The 19,788-nt window shown below is 38.9% G+C and overlaps 2 protein-coding genes and 1 long non-coding RNA gene across 10 annotated transcripts; all 3 read right to left on the bottom strand.

Moving 5' to 3' along the window:
- Window positions 1–3,406: 3,406 nt before the first annotated feature.
- On the bottom strand, window positions 3,407–10,882 carry LOC145440659 (sodium/hydrogen exchanger 9B2-like). 6 transcript variants are annotated; one of them, XM_080318368.1, is made up of 13 exons: window positions 10,683–10,882; window positions 10,178–10,353; window positions 9,406–9,548; window positions 8,799–8,926; window positions 8,013–8,095; window positions 7,853–7,945; window positions 7,148–7,254; window positions 6,930–7,079; window positions 6,141–6,249; window positions 5,383–5,519; window positions 5,244–5,327; window positions 4,403–4,499; window positions 3,407–3,558 (listed from the first exon to the last, which is right to left on the bottom strand). In XM_080318368.1, the coding sequence occupies exons 1-13, from the start codon at window positions 10,730–10,732 to the stop codon at window positions 3,464–3,466; spliced, it is 1,452 nt and encodes a 483-aa protein (XP_080174494.1). In that variant the 5' UTR covers window positions 10,733–10,882; the 3' UTR covers window positions 3,407–3,463. The 6 variants fall into 6 exon arrangements, with proteins under 6 accessions (XP_080174494.1, XP_080174495.1, XP_080174492.1 ...); XM_080318369.1 differs by having other exon boundaries at window positions 10,178–10,394; window positions 10,683–10,818; XM_080318366.1 differs by having other exon boundaries at window positions 10,183–10,353; window positions 10,683–10,815.
- LOC145440647 (protein Son-like) lies at window positions 10,867–15,771 on the bottom strand. 3 transcript variants are annotated; one of them, XM_080318346.1, is made up of 3 exons: window positions 15,658–15,762; window positions 15,079–15,149; window positions 10,867–13,543 (listed from the first exon to the last, which is right to left on the bottom strand). In XM_080318346.1, exon 3 carries the CDS (start codon window positions 13,487–13,489, stop codon window positions 11,390–11,392), a length of 2,100 nt encoding a protein of 699 aa, XP_080174472.1. In that variant the 5' UTR covers window positions 13,490–13,543; window positions 15,079–15,149; window positions 15,658–15,762; the 3' UTR covers window positions 10,867–11,389. The 3 variants fall into 3 exon arrangements, with proteins under 3 accessions (XP_080174472.1, XP_080174474.1, XP_080174475.1); XM_080318348.1 differs by having other exon boundaries at window positions 15,079–15,152; window positions 15,658–15,724; XM_080318349.1 differs by lacking the exon at window positions 15,079–15,149 and having other exon boundaries at window positions 15,658–15,771.
- Window positions 15,772–16,693: 922 nt separating this feature from the next.
- On the bottom strand, window positions 16,694–18,947 carry LOC145440713 (uncharacterized). The gene is made up of 2 exons (XR_013915599.1): window positions 18,003–18,947; window positions 16,694–16,844 (listed from the first exon to the last, which is right to left on the bottom strand). It is a non-coding gene; the product is annotated as an uncharacterized LOC145440713 (long non-coding RNA).
- Window positions 18,948–19,788: the final 841 nt, after the last annotated feature.

Here is a 19,788-nt window from a genome sequence, read left to right as displayed (position 1 = left end):
AGAATATATCAAAGTCGTAAATTTTCCCATGCCTTACCAATCAAAATTGCAAAATCTCAAGGAATTAAGGCATAAATAAATAATGCATCTAGAAGACAGTGTAAATTCCCAAATGATTATGATCCCGGGAGGAGAATTGAATCATCCAATACAATAGTTCTTAATTTCCGTGACAGATAGAAATTGAAATGCAATTGTTCATCAATAATATTACCCTAAGATTATGGTAATAATCACATTAGAGGGAACACTCAAAGAAAATGAAGAAATTATAAAATAAGAAGTAAATAAAATTCTGATTATCACACATCAAGCAATAATAGCATACTATAAACAAAAGTGTAACATTATGCAGACCATGGTAAGAGATTTTTCATGAAATAAGCGGCATTCAAGGAACTACTCAAATCAAAACTGATTATTTGAAAGGAACGTAGGCAACAGATTTGAATCTCAAACTACAGGAGAGTAATTGAATTGAAATGAACCAGAATATTTTCGGCTGACACTCGTCAGGGGTAATCGTCAGCAGCTACAGTAGAGAATTGGAAAGAACATCGAATATCAACAATCGTACCACAAAATATGACGTCACCGGCATGAAATTTCGAATAATCAGAGCGAAGAGAGCGCTTAAGCTCAATGTACTATTTTAGATGCTACACAAACTACCGTATGTTGTAAAAAGTTGAAACAGAATTTCAATAGCTCACTTCAAAATTTGCAATTCCTTTAGAGCTGGATGCATAATATGCTCATTATCACTTGTTCTGGTTCTACTATCAAGTTCATGTTATTAGTAGAAGGTATTGGTAATTTTCGCCGTTCGTAGTGTTTTATTTACTTTGATCTAATACCAAATAACTGCTACTAAAAACGAACTGATTGATGTTGACTAATGCATACATGTTACACCACACATCCGTGAATTGCCTTATAATAGATTCAAAAAAGCCCTACTTGATCACCTCTTGTCGTTACACTAACACTGTTGCCCTACCTCGCCCAGACATTGCTTCATTGATCATTTGCTACCATCGTTTAATTTGTCTTCTATTTTATTTTTTTAACTACTGTAACCTTTTTTACAGCCAGACTGCTTAGAGTCAAGTGTACCTGTTTGATGCCCTGATTGGAATCGCTGGCCTTTTTGCCTGATATATCAGGGGAGCAGCGACGATTTTCCAAGTTAAATTAATTTAATAAAAAATAATTAAAAAATGAAATATAGTGTGAGCACAGGACACCGATTCCAAACAGGTTTGATGCTGGTGTGATCAGACTAGATGACCTTCACGGTCTTATCGATCATTCCTATCTAATACCGAATACTGTGCAAGCATATTTTCTGTACCACCATCACTGCCATGTGTTATGTATTTTGGTTGGATGAAAAATAAAGACTCTCTCTCTCTCTGTTACAGAACTTGTGTCGAAAATACAAGGTGGTGAGTGCGAAAAATGTAGGAGAGTTGGCATCAATGATTGCACAACAAGGACTACCCGTTGGCGACGCGACTATAAAGCTACGAGTATCACCCACTGAACTCTATTAACACTTTAATGCTATCCCAAAGGAATATTGCAGTCGAACTGAGTCAAGGCGACGACAGCAACTAACGACGAGGTGCTGCAAAAACAACGTGATTGACGCGAACGACGATGACTACGATGTCAGAAATCACGAGACCGACGAAGTCCATGCGAACGACGCACAAAATATTTTACCTCGGAATCAAAAGCGCACAAGTACAACACACGCACGTCCAAATATCATATGATCGACCAAAAGATCATTGCTCCATCAAATATGCCGGACCTGATGTGTGGAACAGTATCCCGACGGCCATCCGACAGTCGACGAACATAATATGTCCGTCCACATTCAAGTCGAAATACAAGCAATTACTAATTAAATACTAGTCCATCCTCGAGATAACCAGACCACGACTGACCTATCGATCTCGCTTTCCATGACATGCCACCCCATTTTTTTCGCTTGCTTTTTTCTGTACTATCTTCTTTACTTTTCATTCAGTGTGCAACTGTGCAGTGTGCATGCCTCCTCTTTACATCACCTAGGCTAAGGTGAGTGTCTGATTCCATAGACTACTCCAAGTCGCTTCGACACCTTCTTATCTTTTCATTGTATCGCATTTTGTGGTGTATTGAACTGATAAAATTGCTAATAAACCAATGATGATAATATTCATCAGAATATATGTTTTCACCCGATCAAGACACAGTACGATCTAATTGTGTTTATTATAATATTACAGGTTATAATTTCGAATGTTAAATCTATTATTGGAAATCAGGGATATATAGAGTTCTATATAGAGTTCTATATATCCCTGTTGGAAATGGTAGCAATGTGTTACTGTGTGCTTGTCACGAGGAAGATCCATCTTGTGATTTTGTAAGCTGTCATCGACGATAGAGTAACAAACGTCCGTGCAGTCTCGCTCCTGACCGAAAAGATGGCGTAATGATAGAATGACTTGCTCTGGCTCGATAGGCCGTGCGACAGAACCAGAGGCTTGGTGTTAAGTTAAAACTGCCTTCCGCTAACCTGGACTGCGTCATGGATAAATGGTCTGAATCATGTTTTCTATGCAGCGTCAAGATGAATCTACATTTTGCTTAAGCGTAGGATCAATGCTGACATTGTTCCCAACTGAAATAAACTTGCAATATCTGTTAAAATCCTCGTTGACAAAACTACACCAGTGCCGGACCTATGTACTGTGAAACAGCGCATCTCAACGGCTATCGGACAGTCGTTGAGCAATGAGCATATGTCCACATTCAAGCCGAAATGCGAACAAGTTCTACTGAATCATTGCTAGTCAGCCGTCAAGTTTACCGGATCACGACCTGACATATCGATCTCGCCTTCACACGTCACCTGTCCTTACACTATCTTCTTTTACTTTTCATTCAGTCAGCATGCCTCCTTTTTGCATCGCCTAGGTCCGGTAGGTGTCTGATTTCAAAGACTACTCCAAGTCATTTCGACACCCATCTTTTCATTGTATCGCAGTCTTGTGGTGTATTGAAATGATGAAATTGTTACTAATAAATTGAATGGCTAAGTATCTTGAAGTTGACAAGTGCATGGCTGTCTTTGCTACATTTCAGATCCTCGAAACTCAAGTTCATATACCTCAGGGTTATTCATCCATGGATATCCTTGTGTTCATCAAATACAGTCCACACTTGACAACTGACTATAACACAATAAGCGTGATGATCTGAATTTTAGCAATTATTACTTTCATTTGAAGTCTTCAGTTGCACAGTAAGCTGTTGCCATATCATTCTTCTCTCTTGTGCTCTGCTGTCGGTTGTGTTCTATGCTTCTCAATGCTACATTAGTTACCTTTACTTAAACAAAGCGATAGTCAGTTCACGACAATAAGCAGAATTTTATTTTATTCTTTGCATCAAAAATAGATCAGAACTAGTTCAACTGTTCGACGTCTGATTGTTGATCCAGAAACTTGGAAGATGATCCATCATTTATTACTTCTAATTCCTGCTCTTGGTCTTCAGAATCTGAGTGAGAAAACACAGATGATCTGATTAAGTCTTGTATTCACATTTGCAGATTGGGAGAGAGTCATATTTTCAAAGCTATTACACTGGTCAACAAAAAGAAAAAAATGGCAGAACATCTAGGAGTCGTTTCTGGGGTTTTCAAGGTTGGCGATTACGAATATCACATTAGTTTTGCCAGATTGACCCTAGCTTAAAAGATACATATACCCCTAAAAATCCCAAATTACTGTATTTACCCCGTAAATATCTCACTTGGTAGGAAGTAAATTGTCGATTTTTTACTTTTATACTGCACATTAATTGGGTTACCATATTTTGGAATCGGCAAAGGAGGACAATTTTTAAAAATTTTCAAATTTAGAATACCGAAGGTAAATATTGAAAAAATGGTAAATTTTTCCAGATTTGCGGTTTGTTGACTGAAAAAAAAGGCCAACTCTCTCGCTCGGCGCCGAAAATAGATGATTGACTATGAAGAACCCTCATGTCATCCTCAGTCATTCACTCAACAGGAACATGATCTGAGCGAGATCTGTTCGTGAGAAAAGCAGTTTGTCAAACCTAAAAATTGTACTTTTGCACAACGGAAATATGTATCCTCTTGCACCAATGTGATTTTACCAAGATGAAAGCTATTAAATTTGTCCTTGTGATGCGTTACTACAATACTCATATGCGTCTCATCTTTTTTGACTTGTAAATGGACTATTTCCTGCTGAGCCAGCAAAGTGGGTATACCTATTACCTAGTATCCCTATCAAACGAGAAGCTTAAAGCTGGTATCTTTGATGGACCTCAGACGCGCAGAATTCATCCATTGCAACATAAAAACGACTCTCACCACTGTCTTTTATCAGTAACAGCGGTCCAGTCATTCCGATACAAGCAGCCCCGATCGGGGCAGTGATAAGAATTGATAGAACTGAAATTGTTAAAACCTGCAAAACAAGTATTTTGAGAAAATCATTCTTGCGTGCATGCAACAAAATATCTCAAAGTCTTCACAAGGATTTTGGACAGCCAGAGTTGGTCAAAGCAGCGATCGTTGGTACTCAAGTAGAAGTAACGCTGTCAATTTCTACTCAAGTAGAGCTAGCAATTTACAAGTAAAAAAGTAAGTTTTCTAGGCCTAGTTTGGTTTAAAAAACTGGAAACTGTCTGGTAGAAGTGAATGTAGACTAAAATCATAATCACTTGAGGTGCTGCAAGTAAGCAATACCTTTCCTCCGCCAAATCAACGGAAAGCAACTTACAAATAGGGTTGTAACCAAGTCACAAAGTTCAGAGTCACAAGTCAATCTCACTTCTAGAGTTTTGACTCGAGTCAAGTCGAGTCATTTTTAGTTCACCACCGAGTCAAGTCTGAGTCCAAGTCATCGAGCAGAGGTTCGAGTCCAAGTCATTGTGTTGAGTGTTGAGTGCTCAGTTTCCAGTTGAAGTCTTGTTAAACCCACTTTTATAACGCTGTTTGGTGATATCAAATGGTTCGCATTTATAATATACTCATTTTCCTCACTTTTAACAGTTTCTGGTCGCATTTTAATGTACCAGTACCAATAGATGAAATCCCAATATGGTGGTTACTATACTGTTTTTCGAAATTACAATAAAATGTCGGTCTTGGCCGTCTGAGTTTCGAGTCATTACAACCCTGCTTACAAAAATACTGGAAATCAACAAACCTGCATTGCTAACTGTTTATATAATTCCTGGTCGCCGCCAGTCGAGTCTACAACATTGTCCAGCGCCACAGATCCGATTGCGGCCTACGCAAACAAATATTTATCAGACAGAGAGACAACAGGAAATGTACGATCTGACCTGCACGGTTGCCTTTGGTAACCAAGCGAGACAGATGAACAACTTTTCCTTCGTTGTGAAACCGGCCCTGGACACCGCAAGAAAAGTTGCCGCAGATCGAGTGCACAATCCTACGAGTAGAACGACGCATGATAAACCTGTAAAAATTGATAACATTCAAAAGCAAAAATACTTAGTTAGTCTGCATTGTTACTTGGGTAACAGTTGGCAGTGTAAATTTCTACACCAATCGCATAAACAAGTACACGTTGCGATTTCCAAGACACGTAAAAACAAGTTCAAGCAGAAATCAAAGGTTGGAAAAGTACTCGGGTAGTACGATAAGTAGATTTGACTGACGGTTAGCATACTTTGGCGGTTAATCGAAATTGCTCACGCTACAAATTGGTACAATCTTCAAAATTGCAAAATGCGTCTACGCGATTGCTCCAAAATGACTTCCTATACCACAAATCTTTGAAACTCTATTCAGCAGTTACTGCGATGGCTATTTCATCTGGCCCCTACGACGATTCACACATAAGGGATATGCAAACTGATCCCAAAACTACTTTCAACTTTTAAAAATCAAAAATGGAAGAGTATTTTTGCCTAACATACTGTGGAAGTAGCCTAAAACCTAACTACTTGAGTAAGCAGCGCAAGCGCGCAAAACCACAGTATTTCAGGAAAGTTCTGACCACCTCTGAATCAACATATTACCACCGTAGAATGAGGCTTATGGAGATATATTCCTATTTCGATAACCTGAGACTCACCTATGGGCTGCGATGACAGCTGATCGACCGACACTTCAGCTCCTATCAGACCGAATAAGACTGGTTCGAATAGGTTCCATGCGGTACCGACCCTTGCAGAAACAACATCCTGAGAACATGAATTGAAATGCATGCAAGTTACAAGGGAATTCGGCGTGTTGAATTCGACACTTGATGAACATCGCATTAGCAATTTAATAACTAGGGCCAGTTTTTGTTGCAATCAAATCCGTGGAAATTTGCATTTACTTTTCACTAAAGTTGTACTAAAAAGATACATTTATGGATAAGTTCCTCGAAATTATTAAGGTATGACACACTCGAATCGATGCGTATCCAAAACACTGTGGCAAAACTCGGTGTTGGCGCCTGCAATAAAATCAATAGCCTGAAAAAATGACCCAGTGAAAATGTAATTTTCGGCGGTCTAGCTTGAATGTACGTCTAATCGGAAGGACCTCAAATTCAAACGATAGTGATATAATCGAGCGATCTATTTACATATATAGTGCCAAATATTTCCAGTAAAAAGTTAGTTGCGTAACAAATAGAAAAAAACTTGCAAAATTTGCATGAAAATGGAAAATTTGCATGAAGAAAAGTTGCAATATAAGATTCCTCCGAACAGCTTAAAACACCATACTACATATCTTCAGAGTATTTAGGAGGCTGCAGGAAGTTGTAAAAAAAGTTGGAATACATTGCCCTAATATTAACTATTATGATTGTGAAAGCAATGCATCAATATTGTGTCAATAAACTTGAAAATAACCGTTTCGCTAACGTCACCTTTCTTTCACCCCAAGACATTGCAGCTACGAAAGCTTGAACGATTGCCGCCATGGCGCCCGCACCCGGAAAACCAATCTGTTTCGAGCCCAAAAGTACGGAAACTCCAAAAGCCACAACCACAATGAAGCGCTCTCGATCCATTGTTTTCTGGATATAAAACGATTTTCACATAAAGCTCACGATATGAGCCAGGAAGATTGACGGTTATCACCTACAAGAGCGGCTCCGGGTACGAATCGCTGAATTATCCCGATTAAAATTCCAATGACAATCCCGGCCAACACTTCGCAGATTCCGCGTAAAACAACAAGACCCAATCCTCCTACAGGTAGTAAAAAAGGCCACAACTGTTTTAATGCACAAATGCAGTTGGGATTCAAAGCCGTTTAAAAGATTGATGAATAATGTCACCAAAAGATTAGCAATATAACGAAATAGTGGGATTGGAAGGACCTGATAGAGTCGATCAACAAAACAACTTGTTCATGATAGGCATGTGTCGCCATGATACCGACAGTGTTGGGAACAAGTCGCAAGATTCAAGTAATAAGTCATATTGAATCATTGAACACTGGATAGGCTGCTGGTGAGCTTAATATCTGATCTTAAACGCAGGAAGAAGCTGAAAAACATTTGCTGCAGCAATTCTAGGTTTAGAAATTAGCATAATGAGCTACTAGGAGTCGAGTAGAAGCACAACAAACCATATCAGTTGCCATCCTTACAATCTGTGGATGAATATTGTAGTTATCACAATAGCAGAACGTCCATAATTGAATAGAAAAGGGTTGGGAGTGTTGTATTCTATATCTTATTATCTTGGTAGAACTGTAAACCGACAAGATAGCGTACAAGAGTCTAACGATGCCAGAGTAAACAGAGTAAATGCACAAACATAGCTACAAGAAAACAAGAATCACCTTGAGAAAACACGATAGCCAGAGTGACACTGAACCCGGTGATGGCAAAAACATCGTCAAAGCTTGAAGACGCAATCACGAGTGTGGGGATACCTGAGCAAAATTCACATGTAACATTTCACATTATTTGAACCAATCACCAGGGAAAAATGTGGCAAACCTGACTGGACACCGAAACCCAGCCGTTGAAGATATAGCAGGGACGGAACAATGATGGCCGGAGTCACAGCACCGAGAACAAAACTAAAAAAGTAATGAGGATCTAATATAACACTGAATCACAAACTTTTTGGAGTAGAAGAATGGGGTACCGTAATCATTCCATCACGTAACAAGTGATCATGAAGCGACCAGAACTGATAACATTTGAAGTGTTTTTTCTTCACAACAACACTTCTGATCAACACACGGTCTAAATGTGCTTCTTAACATGTGCGGTGTGAAAATGCTAATTTAATCATATTCAATCACTTTGCAATGTTGGGATTCCGGGAATTGACTGATTAAATTGTTAGGTAGCCTACAAAAACGCTGCTCACCAAATTTGGCTCGATTTAAACTGGTAGATGTGAACGCACAAGAATTGGAAAAATTTGAAAATTTCCAAATATTACTGTCAATCGCATGAAATTGAAGAACGGCGTTCATCAATTTTTTCTCTCTTCCAACCGATAGATGCGAAGTGATTGCCGTCGAAAATTTTGGATTCATAAAAAATAGCCTGGACAGTGGGTAATCCCAGAATTATGAATGAAAAACTCAAATAACTTCGCTTGTGCATGTTGGAATTACGTCAAATTTGTTTTACGTCAAATTTGTAGACAACCCAACAATTTCATGCAGTCATGAGCTAATTCTACTCTGAGTAGCTTTCTCGACTACTTTGATCATATCCGCATATTATTACAAGCCACTTTCTGCCTCTAGAAAGGAAAAAAAAACTCACCCAAGCAGAATACCCCATTCCCACGGAAATCCCAACAAGAGATTTGACATTACGGCACAAGTCACAGTTTCTACAATGCAAGGAGCCAACGTAAGCCGGAAGCAGACGCCTTTCATTTTTTTCAGAGCCTGAAGTATAAGATAAACGATAAAAAAATTTATTCCTACTGAACAAGACAATAATAGTAGAGCCTGACCGATTATTATCGGTTCGCCGATAATATCCAGTCAATTTCACACTTTAAACGAAATATCGGTATTGGCCATTAGAGGTGAAATGACGTCACATCACGGTAGTAGGGAGGAGGGTCGGAATGACTCGAGTCATGATTTTTTGTTGACACGACTCTAGTCATGTTTTCAAATGCGCAAAATGACTCAACTCGAGTCAATTGTACTCGAGTCATTGTGCAGGACTCGAACCAAGTAGACAACTCAGCCTCTCTCGCTTATTCCATGTTTGAGGGTAGCAATGGATGTGAAACTGTTCAAAGAATGCTCTTACGTTTTTGAAATGCGCCTCAAGCTAGATGCCGTATCTTTTGAATGTTGACTGAATATATCGGGGCTATCGGCTCAAAATACTATATCGGTCAAATTACAAGTACCGTTGCGTCCAAATCAAGACCGGCTTTCACCAGGATAACGGATAAAGCGATCGATCTCAGTGCTGACGACCAGTCTGGATTGATATCCGTGGCTACATTGATCACGGGGATATTTCGGAGGCAAAATCCACACACAAGCATGCCTGCGTAAAACAGATAAATACCGTTAGATGTCGCCTAAACGGTGTACAATAATCATGACTGGGCAAAATTCAGTACCTTAATGATTGGATTCTGAATTGAGTATTAGGCTTCGAGTCGAGTAGGTCTATCACTAATTATAACATCATAACAGTATGAAAGATGTAAAATGGTCAAATATATGCCTTTTTTTACCACAAAGAATGTAATGTCAGCTCTACATCGCAAGATAATTTGGTATATTTTCTCCTATACCTATTTCCTTGCACTTGTGACAATGCTGATGATCACGACTTCACAGATATGTCATTTCCAGTAACGTGGGTAGCTTTGTACTACATGTTTCGTATGCTGAGATACGACTATCAAGGTTTCAAGGCTACTACAGTAGAAAATAGTATGGAAACTATAATTTTCGTTGATAAATTAACTTAAAGTTGCATGGAGCGTCTAATTATAGTACCCGAAAACTCTGAGAATTAATACTCGATTCTGATTTGAGTGCTCTAATCATTGTGCTCGTAAATAATGACGGCAATATACAACAATAATTAAAGCATCTTAGCAAACATGAAAGAGTGTTCCATACTAGTCAGTAGTCACGATATTTCAAATTAGCACAGATGCTTACCGTACCAAGTAACGGCGGCAACGGAGGAATCTTTGGAATAGAAATCAATCCGACGAGAAATCCGGCCAGCATACAGCAATCGATGAGAACGACCAAACTGAAAATATTTCCGCCAGGAAGGCAGTCTTCTCCGACGACGGCCCACGGAACAGACCAGGATAGGATCACCAGTATACCTGAAGAGTGATTCTTTTCTTATTGACCGATTTGCTTCTACCTGTTCCGTATATTGAACAAACCGGTAAGGTCACAGAATTATCAAACCGACGAGTGAACATTATGGGGCCACGAGCCTTTTTCAGGGGTAATAACAAAATTTGTAAAATGATAATTTATTAAATTTAATATCTTTATGTCTAGTCCACTCAACATTAAAATGTTTTTACGAAGGTTTGAAAGTAATAGGGGGACGGGCATTGAGTTTTTAAAATTGAAGCACCTTGTTACTGGCCACCTCAAGTGTCGACGATGAACGTAACTGATAGCGTTATTTAAAATAACTTACCATAGGTTAAAATTCTCTCTAGACGGCCTTTCGGATAGCAGTCGAGGCATTTTTGTAATCCATCACGACACGATCGACCTTTCGTCGCTATCTCTTGTGATGTTTCGTCACTCATTTTCAGCACAGAAAAAGTATCCGATACATTGCATCCTTCACGATTACCTACATTTTTCTAATATATGAACTGCGAAAAAGATTGAAAAAAACATAAAGATGTCGTAATTACGCAACGACATTGTATGCAATGTACCAGCTCAGAAGGCTAAGCGGATCAGACGGTTTGGAACGATGTCTATACGCTGTTAATAAAAGACAAAATGTCTACAACGATCACACGACTTGTTGTCACATTATGAAAACGTAAAAGCCAGACAGTAATGGAAATGATGAATACGATGATACGACGGCAGCCCATCTTTGATTCTGCAATTTCTTATAGCTTACAGACACTTATTAAGATGCACCCTTTCTAGTGTACTTCATGACAAAGCATAGCAATGGCTGTAAAGTTATTAAAATAAATGTTCTTAAGCTTAGCAAATGCGGTAGAAACAATGCATTTTCAATATCGGACGAATAAATCGGGGTAATCGGAGAAGGTGCAAGCTGATCGTGACATAGCAGAGAGATTTTGTCATTTGCCATCATTCTAAATATCGAAAATCAAACAAATCAGAAGTGGAAAAGGACGATTCATATCAATACGGCTACGATTTGGGTACAAGCCCCATATTCTGCAACGCGACCACTGCCGCTTTTTTCTTAGCCTCTTTCTTATTCGAAGCCGGTTTCCCCACGTACTCATCATTGCCTACGATCACACGAAACGTAAACATACACAAATTCAACGGGTCCACGAGCCTAAAATCCGGCGGGGCCCAATGTCTTTTCGAGCATATCTCGTTCAACGCCGACACAGGGTGTTTATTGGACAAGTCTTTTGAGATAGGCATGTTTGAAATTTTCTTTGATTTCTTACCCGAAAACGCGGGAGCTTCCATGTAACTACTCAACCCGCGTCGGTCCGTCTTAAAATCGACCGACAAAGGCTCCAACTGTCCGGGCATAGATTTCCCGAGACCAGTCCCCGGTATCCACCCCATTTTTTGCAGCAAAGACTTCCCGATCCCCATCACAGGTTTTGCGTTTTTTAGGCTACCCGCTTTAAACCACGCCGGAGTCCCGCTTTCCAAAAGATTCCTCGGCATCGCCGTGAGTTGACTATCGCCTGTAAACTGACCTATGACTTGTTTTGATTGTGTCCATGAATCGAGAGCTTTTTGAGCTGTTTCGATTCTGTTTTTAGCCTTGTGATCGTTCGGATTCATTTGCAACTCGCGTGCCGCGGATATGCGTTCCGCAATAGCCGTGCTTAAATCTAAATTCGGTTTCGCGGGCTGCACAAAAACACTGTCGCTTGTGACAATGTCTTTGATTACTTTTTTCGCCGTTTTATCTTTCGCGACTGCTTCCCATTTACCGTAGACAGCCTCCATCACTTCTTTTTTGCGATGTTGCTGACCGCACGACACCGGAAACTCTTTCGACAAAGTTTCTATAGGTTTATGAACAGTTGGGGGAGGGGGCGGAATAGTTTTTACTGGTTTAATGCTGATCGGTGCTTCTTTAACAAGGAAGGGGTGATGAACAGTAGATTTCGATCGTGTTTCTAGCATTTTTTCTGCCGTTTCCTTAGTTAGAGGTTCTGTATTTGCTTTTTCGGGGAGTTTATCAGAAACGATATCTTTACAGATAGTAGTCAGCTCGGAGACGGACATGGAGCCTTCACGTACAATCTGACCGAGACTTGTTACTGAATTCGCAGTGTTATTAGCGCGGTGTTGAGCCATAGCGTTTGCCTTAGCTATTTCTAACAGTCTGATTTTATCTTTCGTCGATATGCGACGTGGAGACTTGCTCTTTCTGCGAGATTTTTTGTGCCTGCGTTCGCGAGAACTGGATCTGCGCCGTTTTTTGGAGCGCGATCTTCTCCTGCGCTGATGTTTTCTGCTCGGAGAACTCGAGCGACTTCGAGATCGATGTCTCGATCGTTTCGAGCTAGATTTTCTCTCTCTGCTGCGCTTTCTCTCCCTCGTTCTACGACTCTTTTCGTGGTCCGCCTTTTTCGCTTTCGAGGATTCGCCACCACTTTCGTTCTCACAATCTCCGGTAGACTTGGCCGCATTTTCCTTATCATTCGTGTTGTCCAATTTGCCGTCAATTTCACGTTTCAAGTCTGCTTCGGCGCTACGTGCTTTTAAAAGCTGGATTTTTTTCCGAATAATCGAAATATCCTTTTTAGAAGCCGATTCCGCTGCTGACACAGTTAGTTTTTCTTCCTTATCACTTGGATTCAAATATTGCGTGCTTTTACAAATAAGATCACTTGAATTTGACTGATCTAGTTCAGACTTGGTCACAGTGTTTCCAGATACCTCACTGCATTTGCTATTTGTTGATTCCATTTCCAATTTGACTTTCTTTTCGAGGGTTTGGGTTTCTGTGTAATTTCCCTGACATTCATCAGGCACACTAGAACTGGGGTTGTGGTAATTTACTCCCGGATATTCGCGTTTCAATTTTTGCGACTTACCGGTCGTATCTTGTTTGATATCTACAGCGACAGAGCTTTGATTCGCCAGATTCTTCTCCAATCGTAATTTCATTCTCATTTCAAGATTTTCCATCGTGTCAGAAGCCTTTAATTGACCTTGCTTCATTCCCAACTCTCTCAGTTTTTCTTTCGCGAATGATTCGAACGCTTCATCCACGCCGTTGATACTATCATTCGGATCGCCCATGGTCATCTCTCTGCCCGGTCCAGTGAATAGCGAGTAAGATTCACGGTTCCTATCCGACACCTTGATGCATAGAATGTAGACTATATTAAACCGGAGTAAGCCACAAAACTATGTCGAAGTCTGTAAAATGCACACGTCTGGGCGACTACGTATATACTAAATGATAACCTGATGGCTGCAAGTTCACTGACAATAATGAATTATTGAATATATACAATTCGCAATAAAAGCAGGTATGGATAACCAGATAATTCTAGCTTAATTGGACTAATTAGACCAAATTTCATTTGTAAAGTTTCTCTGCTCTAATTTTAATCCCAATTTAATTTCTGGTCCTCCTGAAAACGCTACAGGAGAATTGCACAACGTGAAACGAGCCAAGCTTACTGTACAGACATTTGCCATTCTCATGCTCCGAAGATTTCGGGAGATCAGTAATACTAATTCTTATCAAATTTGGAAAAAAATTGCACCGTAGCTATAATTCTAATCGAATTTGGAAAACAATGTGCAGTTATAATTCTAATCTAATTTGGAACGAAAAAAGTAACAGCTATAATTCTTAGCTAATTTGGAAATAACTGTGTAGGTATACTTCCAACCTAATTTGAAAAAACTGTGTAGCTATAACTCTAATCTAATTTGAAAAAAAAATGTGTAACTGTAATTCCAAGTTAATTTGGAAAAAAAGCCGAATATTTTCTAGTTGTCCAGCTCTCAATACAAAGGTATTCCAATATATGCTGCAAAGAAAGTATGAGTCAGAATTAACGGTAAGAATAAGAAAGTTTATGCAACAGACACCCCAGAACTAGAAGTTTATGAATGTAAACAAATCAATCGATATGGTGGGGACTTTGATTACTAGGGTTGTTCAAAATGTTTGTTTTTCAAACTTTACTCGCTAGTTGATAAAATTGTTACGTTAACCAAAAAGAACTGCACATCAAATTTGGTTTCCGGAGTTAGGATTTAGATCTATTTGAAAAAGACAAAAATAATTTTAAATTATATTATGTTGTCTACAAAAACAATGCATTGGCCTACTAAATTGCAGTTATAAAATTTTGGATTGAAAAGAAATAGTATTTACGGTGGCAAATTCTATAATTTATAGCTATGTCACTCCAATAACTTGGCTTCTATGGGTTAGAATTGATCCAAATTAGTTATGCATCGTTTTTTAGATAACGGAAAAATTTCACATGAACATTTATTTAAAAAAAAAATAAAACTAAGTGTTTACTCGCATAGCGACTGGTTGAAAATAGTCAAATTCGATGTGCAGCGTTTTTTAGAACGAAATAACAATTTTATCAAATAGCAATATAAATTTGAAGAAAAAAGTGGTTTGCAATGGACAATCAGTCAGAATACTATAATACAACGAATCGTATAAGCATTGCCTTATAGGCCTATTTAAAATATACAAAAAATTTACGATAAACAAACTCATAATTTAGCACAATTGCAAGTTTACAACTAGTAGGCAATCTGAGTTTCTGAAGATTGTGACAAGATTACTTTATAATGAACTAGATGGAAATAGATTTCTATTTCTGGGTGACGCATTACACCAACTTTCTTATTCTTACCTTTCTCTGGGATCCATGGGTATTTTCTGGTTCACTTTCACATCCACGCACGGATCGCTATTTTCAGATTTCTGCTAAATACAGGAATTGGTCACTTTGTTGAAGCATTACTTAATAAAATAATAAGATCCAGATCAAGAACAGAGACGTTACAGAGAATCTTTTCAACTCATCCAATTATATTGACAAATCAAAATATAGTAGAATTCTGAATATGATATATCCAGTGAACTACAACAATTAGTGAATTAAGCACTTGTATCAACAAGCATAAATATCACACAGTCACATAACTATAGGATTGAAAAGCTTAATAAAAACCGGACACCTGGTCACCACAAATACTGTGTAGCCTGTGACTGCTCCTGTCTATATATGTATGGTATGATTGGAATTATCTCTACGTTCCTGACGAAATGACACTACAGCACTAGCAGCTATAGAAGGCCTACTCAATTTGTTTGTGAATGCTAAAGTGTTCAGTTCAACAAGCGTAAGCCTGTGGTTGTTCCCCGAGGCGGGTGGGGCAAACACTGGCTTTTCATGATCGTAAAACGAAGCAGTGCCAACAAATCTTACCTAATACTCAATTCAGTCTTTGCAGCGTGACGCCGCCGAAACATTAAAATGTAATATTACGTGAGTCGGTCAGCAATCAGCATTCAGTCATTCAGCAATGACTGAACTGAATATATAAGACACTTACGTGACCTTTGACACGAACCAATCAGGTTGCAGCAGGATGTAAACAAAGAAGTGGGCCGGGCAAGCTTACTATTAGCGCTTATGGAAATAGGTTGAAAAATGAAGGTTTTTAGCAAAATTACATGAATTGGGAATAGCTGGCTTTGGTGAATGGTAATAACGTAGAGCTAGTATGTATCTGCAGTGTTCTAACCTACAATAAACATGAATGGTGGCAAGCACTCATCAGCATGGTATGTTCAAATGAATGGATTTCTGACAACTTTTCAGATGAAGCAACTATTGCTGTATTATCCTTAGTCGTATACTATAGGATTGTCGTACCGAATAGCATGTATTAGAATAATCTTGAGTCAGGATATGTGGGGTATTCATTATGTGGGCTTGGCGTTATATGTGTTCTATTTATGGAATCGTATATAGTACAGTCTACAGTCCGCATCATTATCTAGCACATTACTGTTACACTGGACACTTGTCTGCATATTCAATGATCATATTAATATGATATATGTTAGGCAATATGATCCGTTCCCAGCTGAATCGTCATTTTTTGTTCTAGCTCATGTATATTGAATCAATCAGGACAAATGCCGGATAAACACTGTGCTAATAGCCTGTGTAACTTGGAGATGACTACCCATACCGTTCCTGGTGTGCGCTTGTACCTTTCCCAGAGCCAATAACATGCATGGAAGAATGTTAAATCTGGATAAAGGCATGTGGACTTTCTTGTAGTCATCTGAATTCTCATTTTATTAATAAAATGACATATCTATTATTGAACCAAAAATATTGAATCGTGACATAATTTAGATGAAACAATTCTGTGTTTCAAAATGAGTCCAATCTGTATTGCAGTCACACTTGATGCCACAATCGACTTGGTGTGTGTCTCGTTTTATTCCACTCCAGTTTTGCTGCTTGATGGTGTGTAATGGATTGAAATTGTTGAGAGCAATATATTCAATAATGAGATGAATAGTTGAAATTGGTAGCGGTGATACGTTGCATGAGTCGGGCGAGTACGCCTTGATAGGTGGCTGCACAGCAGTGTTGCTCTGTAAAATAAACATATTATATATTTTGTGCAGGCTTGATGGATACCTTTAATGAAGCTGCAGAAAGAGGAAGTCGATGGATAAAACGCAAGATAATCAAATTTCTGGAAGTAGAAGCACAAAACAGGAAACTCGTCCAGGAAAATTACAAATTGACGGACATTTATTGCTAGTGAAGTTCAGTTCTCAGAGGAGCATCATAATGTCAAAAGATGCGGAGAAGCTGAAATTTTATGCTAGACTACAATAAATTGTTTCTGAATTGCCCAACTTATCCTACTGACGTCAAATTTATAGTATTGCTGTAAGCATATTATTAAACCGTAGGGTCAACCGTATGTAACTGCTTCATTAAATTTCGATTTGGCCATGTAGATATGTGGTTCTTAAAAATGCACCATTTGCATTCATTCATGATTTCTCAAAACTAGAATGATTATTGACTGTTAATAAATCACATACAACTTTGAAAGGATTGCTGGATTGTGGTGCACTTACTTTTGTGCAGGAACCATTTCAGATCGAAATATTAGTGAAATATGTGGATTCGACAAGAAATGTGAGAAAATGATTGAGTTCAGCTATGGTGAACCAGGAAATGCTATCATGGCAGAAAAGGGATTCACCATTGAGTCTGAAATCAAGAAATTGAATCTAGATTTAAATATTCCTGCACATGATTTGGCACACCGTCAAATGCCTGCATGAGCCAGACTGTTCCACAACAAGAAAGATGTTGAGACGACGTATTCATATTGAACAGCTGATCGGAAGAATCAAGGAGTTTAAAATTTTGTCTGGTGTCATACTATGCAGCATTGTGTATCAACTAACCAAATATGGACTAATTGCTTACTCTAATTCAAGATTGAAAATTAAAAATGAATGATGCAACATATTCAGCAATTGTGAAAATTCAGTTCCATTGTGAATATCGTAATGCCTAATCGCATGCTACGGATCGTAATTGCGCGGTGTCATGGTCAATGTGTACCAACAGTGCATGTCTATTCATACTATATTCCATTGGTGTGCATTGAAGCTCATTTAGATGCCCAATTTGTTGAATGAACAATTTTCCAGGTGAAAATGTTCTAGGATTATTTGTGTTTGGTGGAATGTTATAAAACTGAAGACACCGGATACACCAAAATCTACCTTGAGGCAGGAGTTGGTCGGTTGCGAGTACAGTCGAGAGATTGCTTGTCAATCACGATCGAGCTCACTGATGCTGATGCAAATCACAATGTAGTCCTTGCACCTTCAGGTGCTGAATTGTCTTAATCAATGCATATGCATGAGAGCATATATCAGAACCTAATGTGAAAATAAATCATGGTTACAATATCTATTGCAGGAGTCTCTGACAAAATGTCTTTTTCCTTACTTACCCTGTCTTACAATTGCAAGACGAATCAATAATGGATTTTCTGAGAATGTGTATTTCCATTGAGTGTGATATCTCAATTTTCCGCAAGTTGCGATAACATTGGCTGTTCACTAGAATATTGCTTCCACAAAGAGTGGATTGTCTCCTCAATCTTTGTCCCTAAGTCGTGTACGTAGCGCTCCATGAAATACTTCGTAGCTTTCTCCGCGGTGTTAGAAGAAGATGCTGTTCCACTCAAATCCAGAAATTCGATAGAATCTCCATAGCTTTCATACACCAAAATTGTGATGTGTGGCAGCAGCTGTATTTTATAGCATATATTTCTGAACGTGAGATATGCTTGAAAATCTCGCTCGAGACCTGGAGCCTATGAAATCGTCAAAATATGCATTACCACAATCATGTAGTATATTATACAACAATCGTCGCTTAATCCGAAAAGTTGTCAAAAATCCATGCTTTTGGACACAGCACGCTAATGCGTACTTGCCACCATACATGTTCATCCTAGACTAAAAGCTGCAACTACATACTAGCTCTACGCTATTACTATTCATTAAGGCCAGTCATCCCCAATTCAACGTAATTTTGCCTAAAACCTTCATTTTTCAACCTTTTCCCATAAGAGCTCATAGTAAGATTGCCCGGCCTTGTTCTTTGTTTACATCCTGCTGCAACCTGATTGGTTCGTGTCAAAGGTCACGTAAGTGTCTATTGAGCTAAATAGACACTGGAGAGCGCAACTGAGAGATAGTCCTTGCAATCTAAGCATGGAAAACTGAATGGGAATTTCTCAGCCCCGTGTTACAGAGACGACCCAGAGGTAAAATAAAGCATCCCCGTGAATAACTGCCGATATGGAATCACGTGCGTCACACGAAGGAGTTTTTCTATATCTTTGGTCTGCTACGTGTTCAGTATATCTAATTGCTATTTATGTTGAGTAGCGGCAAACTTTACCTGGCCCGCCCGAATATACCACGAGAGAATACCTCATGAATAGTCTCCGCGTGACACGAACATTGAACATCGCTAAATGTATAAATGCGTGCCCTAAATTTTCGAATACTTTATATAGCTCAGTGTTCACATCTACAGGTAAATCTTATCACGTGGGCTGAGAGTGTCAATATTATTGAGTGCTTCGTTGAGCACACATGTATATAATTTAGATCCTGATCAATATCAAGGTCCTGGTCGCTTAACGTCCACTTACAAAGTAATAATTTTATTGGATACACGATCTTTCGCAGCGCCACTCCTTCAGCAGCAGCAGCAGATGTTAAAGCTTGTCTGTACTCCACCCTATAACACGCCTATTTATCGCTTGTCCATTTATGACCACGATCTGATACCTCGCCTTCCGACACATCACACATGCCACCTCATTTTATCGCTTATAATTATAAATCATAGACTGAGCTGAACACTCTTGAGGGACAACGGTAGTTTGTCATACAACTTCAATTTGCTTTCTTAAAGGGATAAAACTGGTACTAAAATCAGGGTTGTAACCAAGTCACAATTCTCCGAGTCACAAGTCAATTTCTCTTT

Source organism: Botryllus schlosseri, chromosome 6, assembly GCF_051294905.1.
Source record: "Botryllus schlosseri isolate E-star chromosome 6, Bs_hap1, whole genome shotgun sequence".
Taxonomy (NCBI): Eukaryota; Metazoa; Chordata; class Ascidiacea; order Stolidobranchia; family Styelidae; genus Botryllus; species Botryllus schlosseri.
The sequence above is the reverse complement of the archived record's forward strand: the minus strand, read 5'-3'. Positions and strand labels throughout refer to the sequence as shown.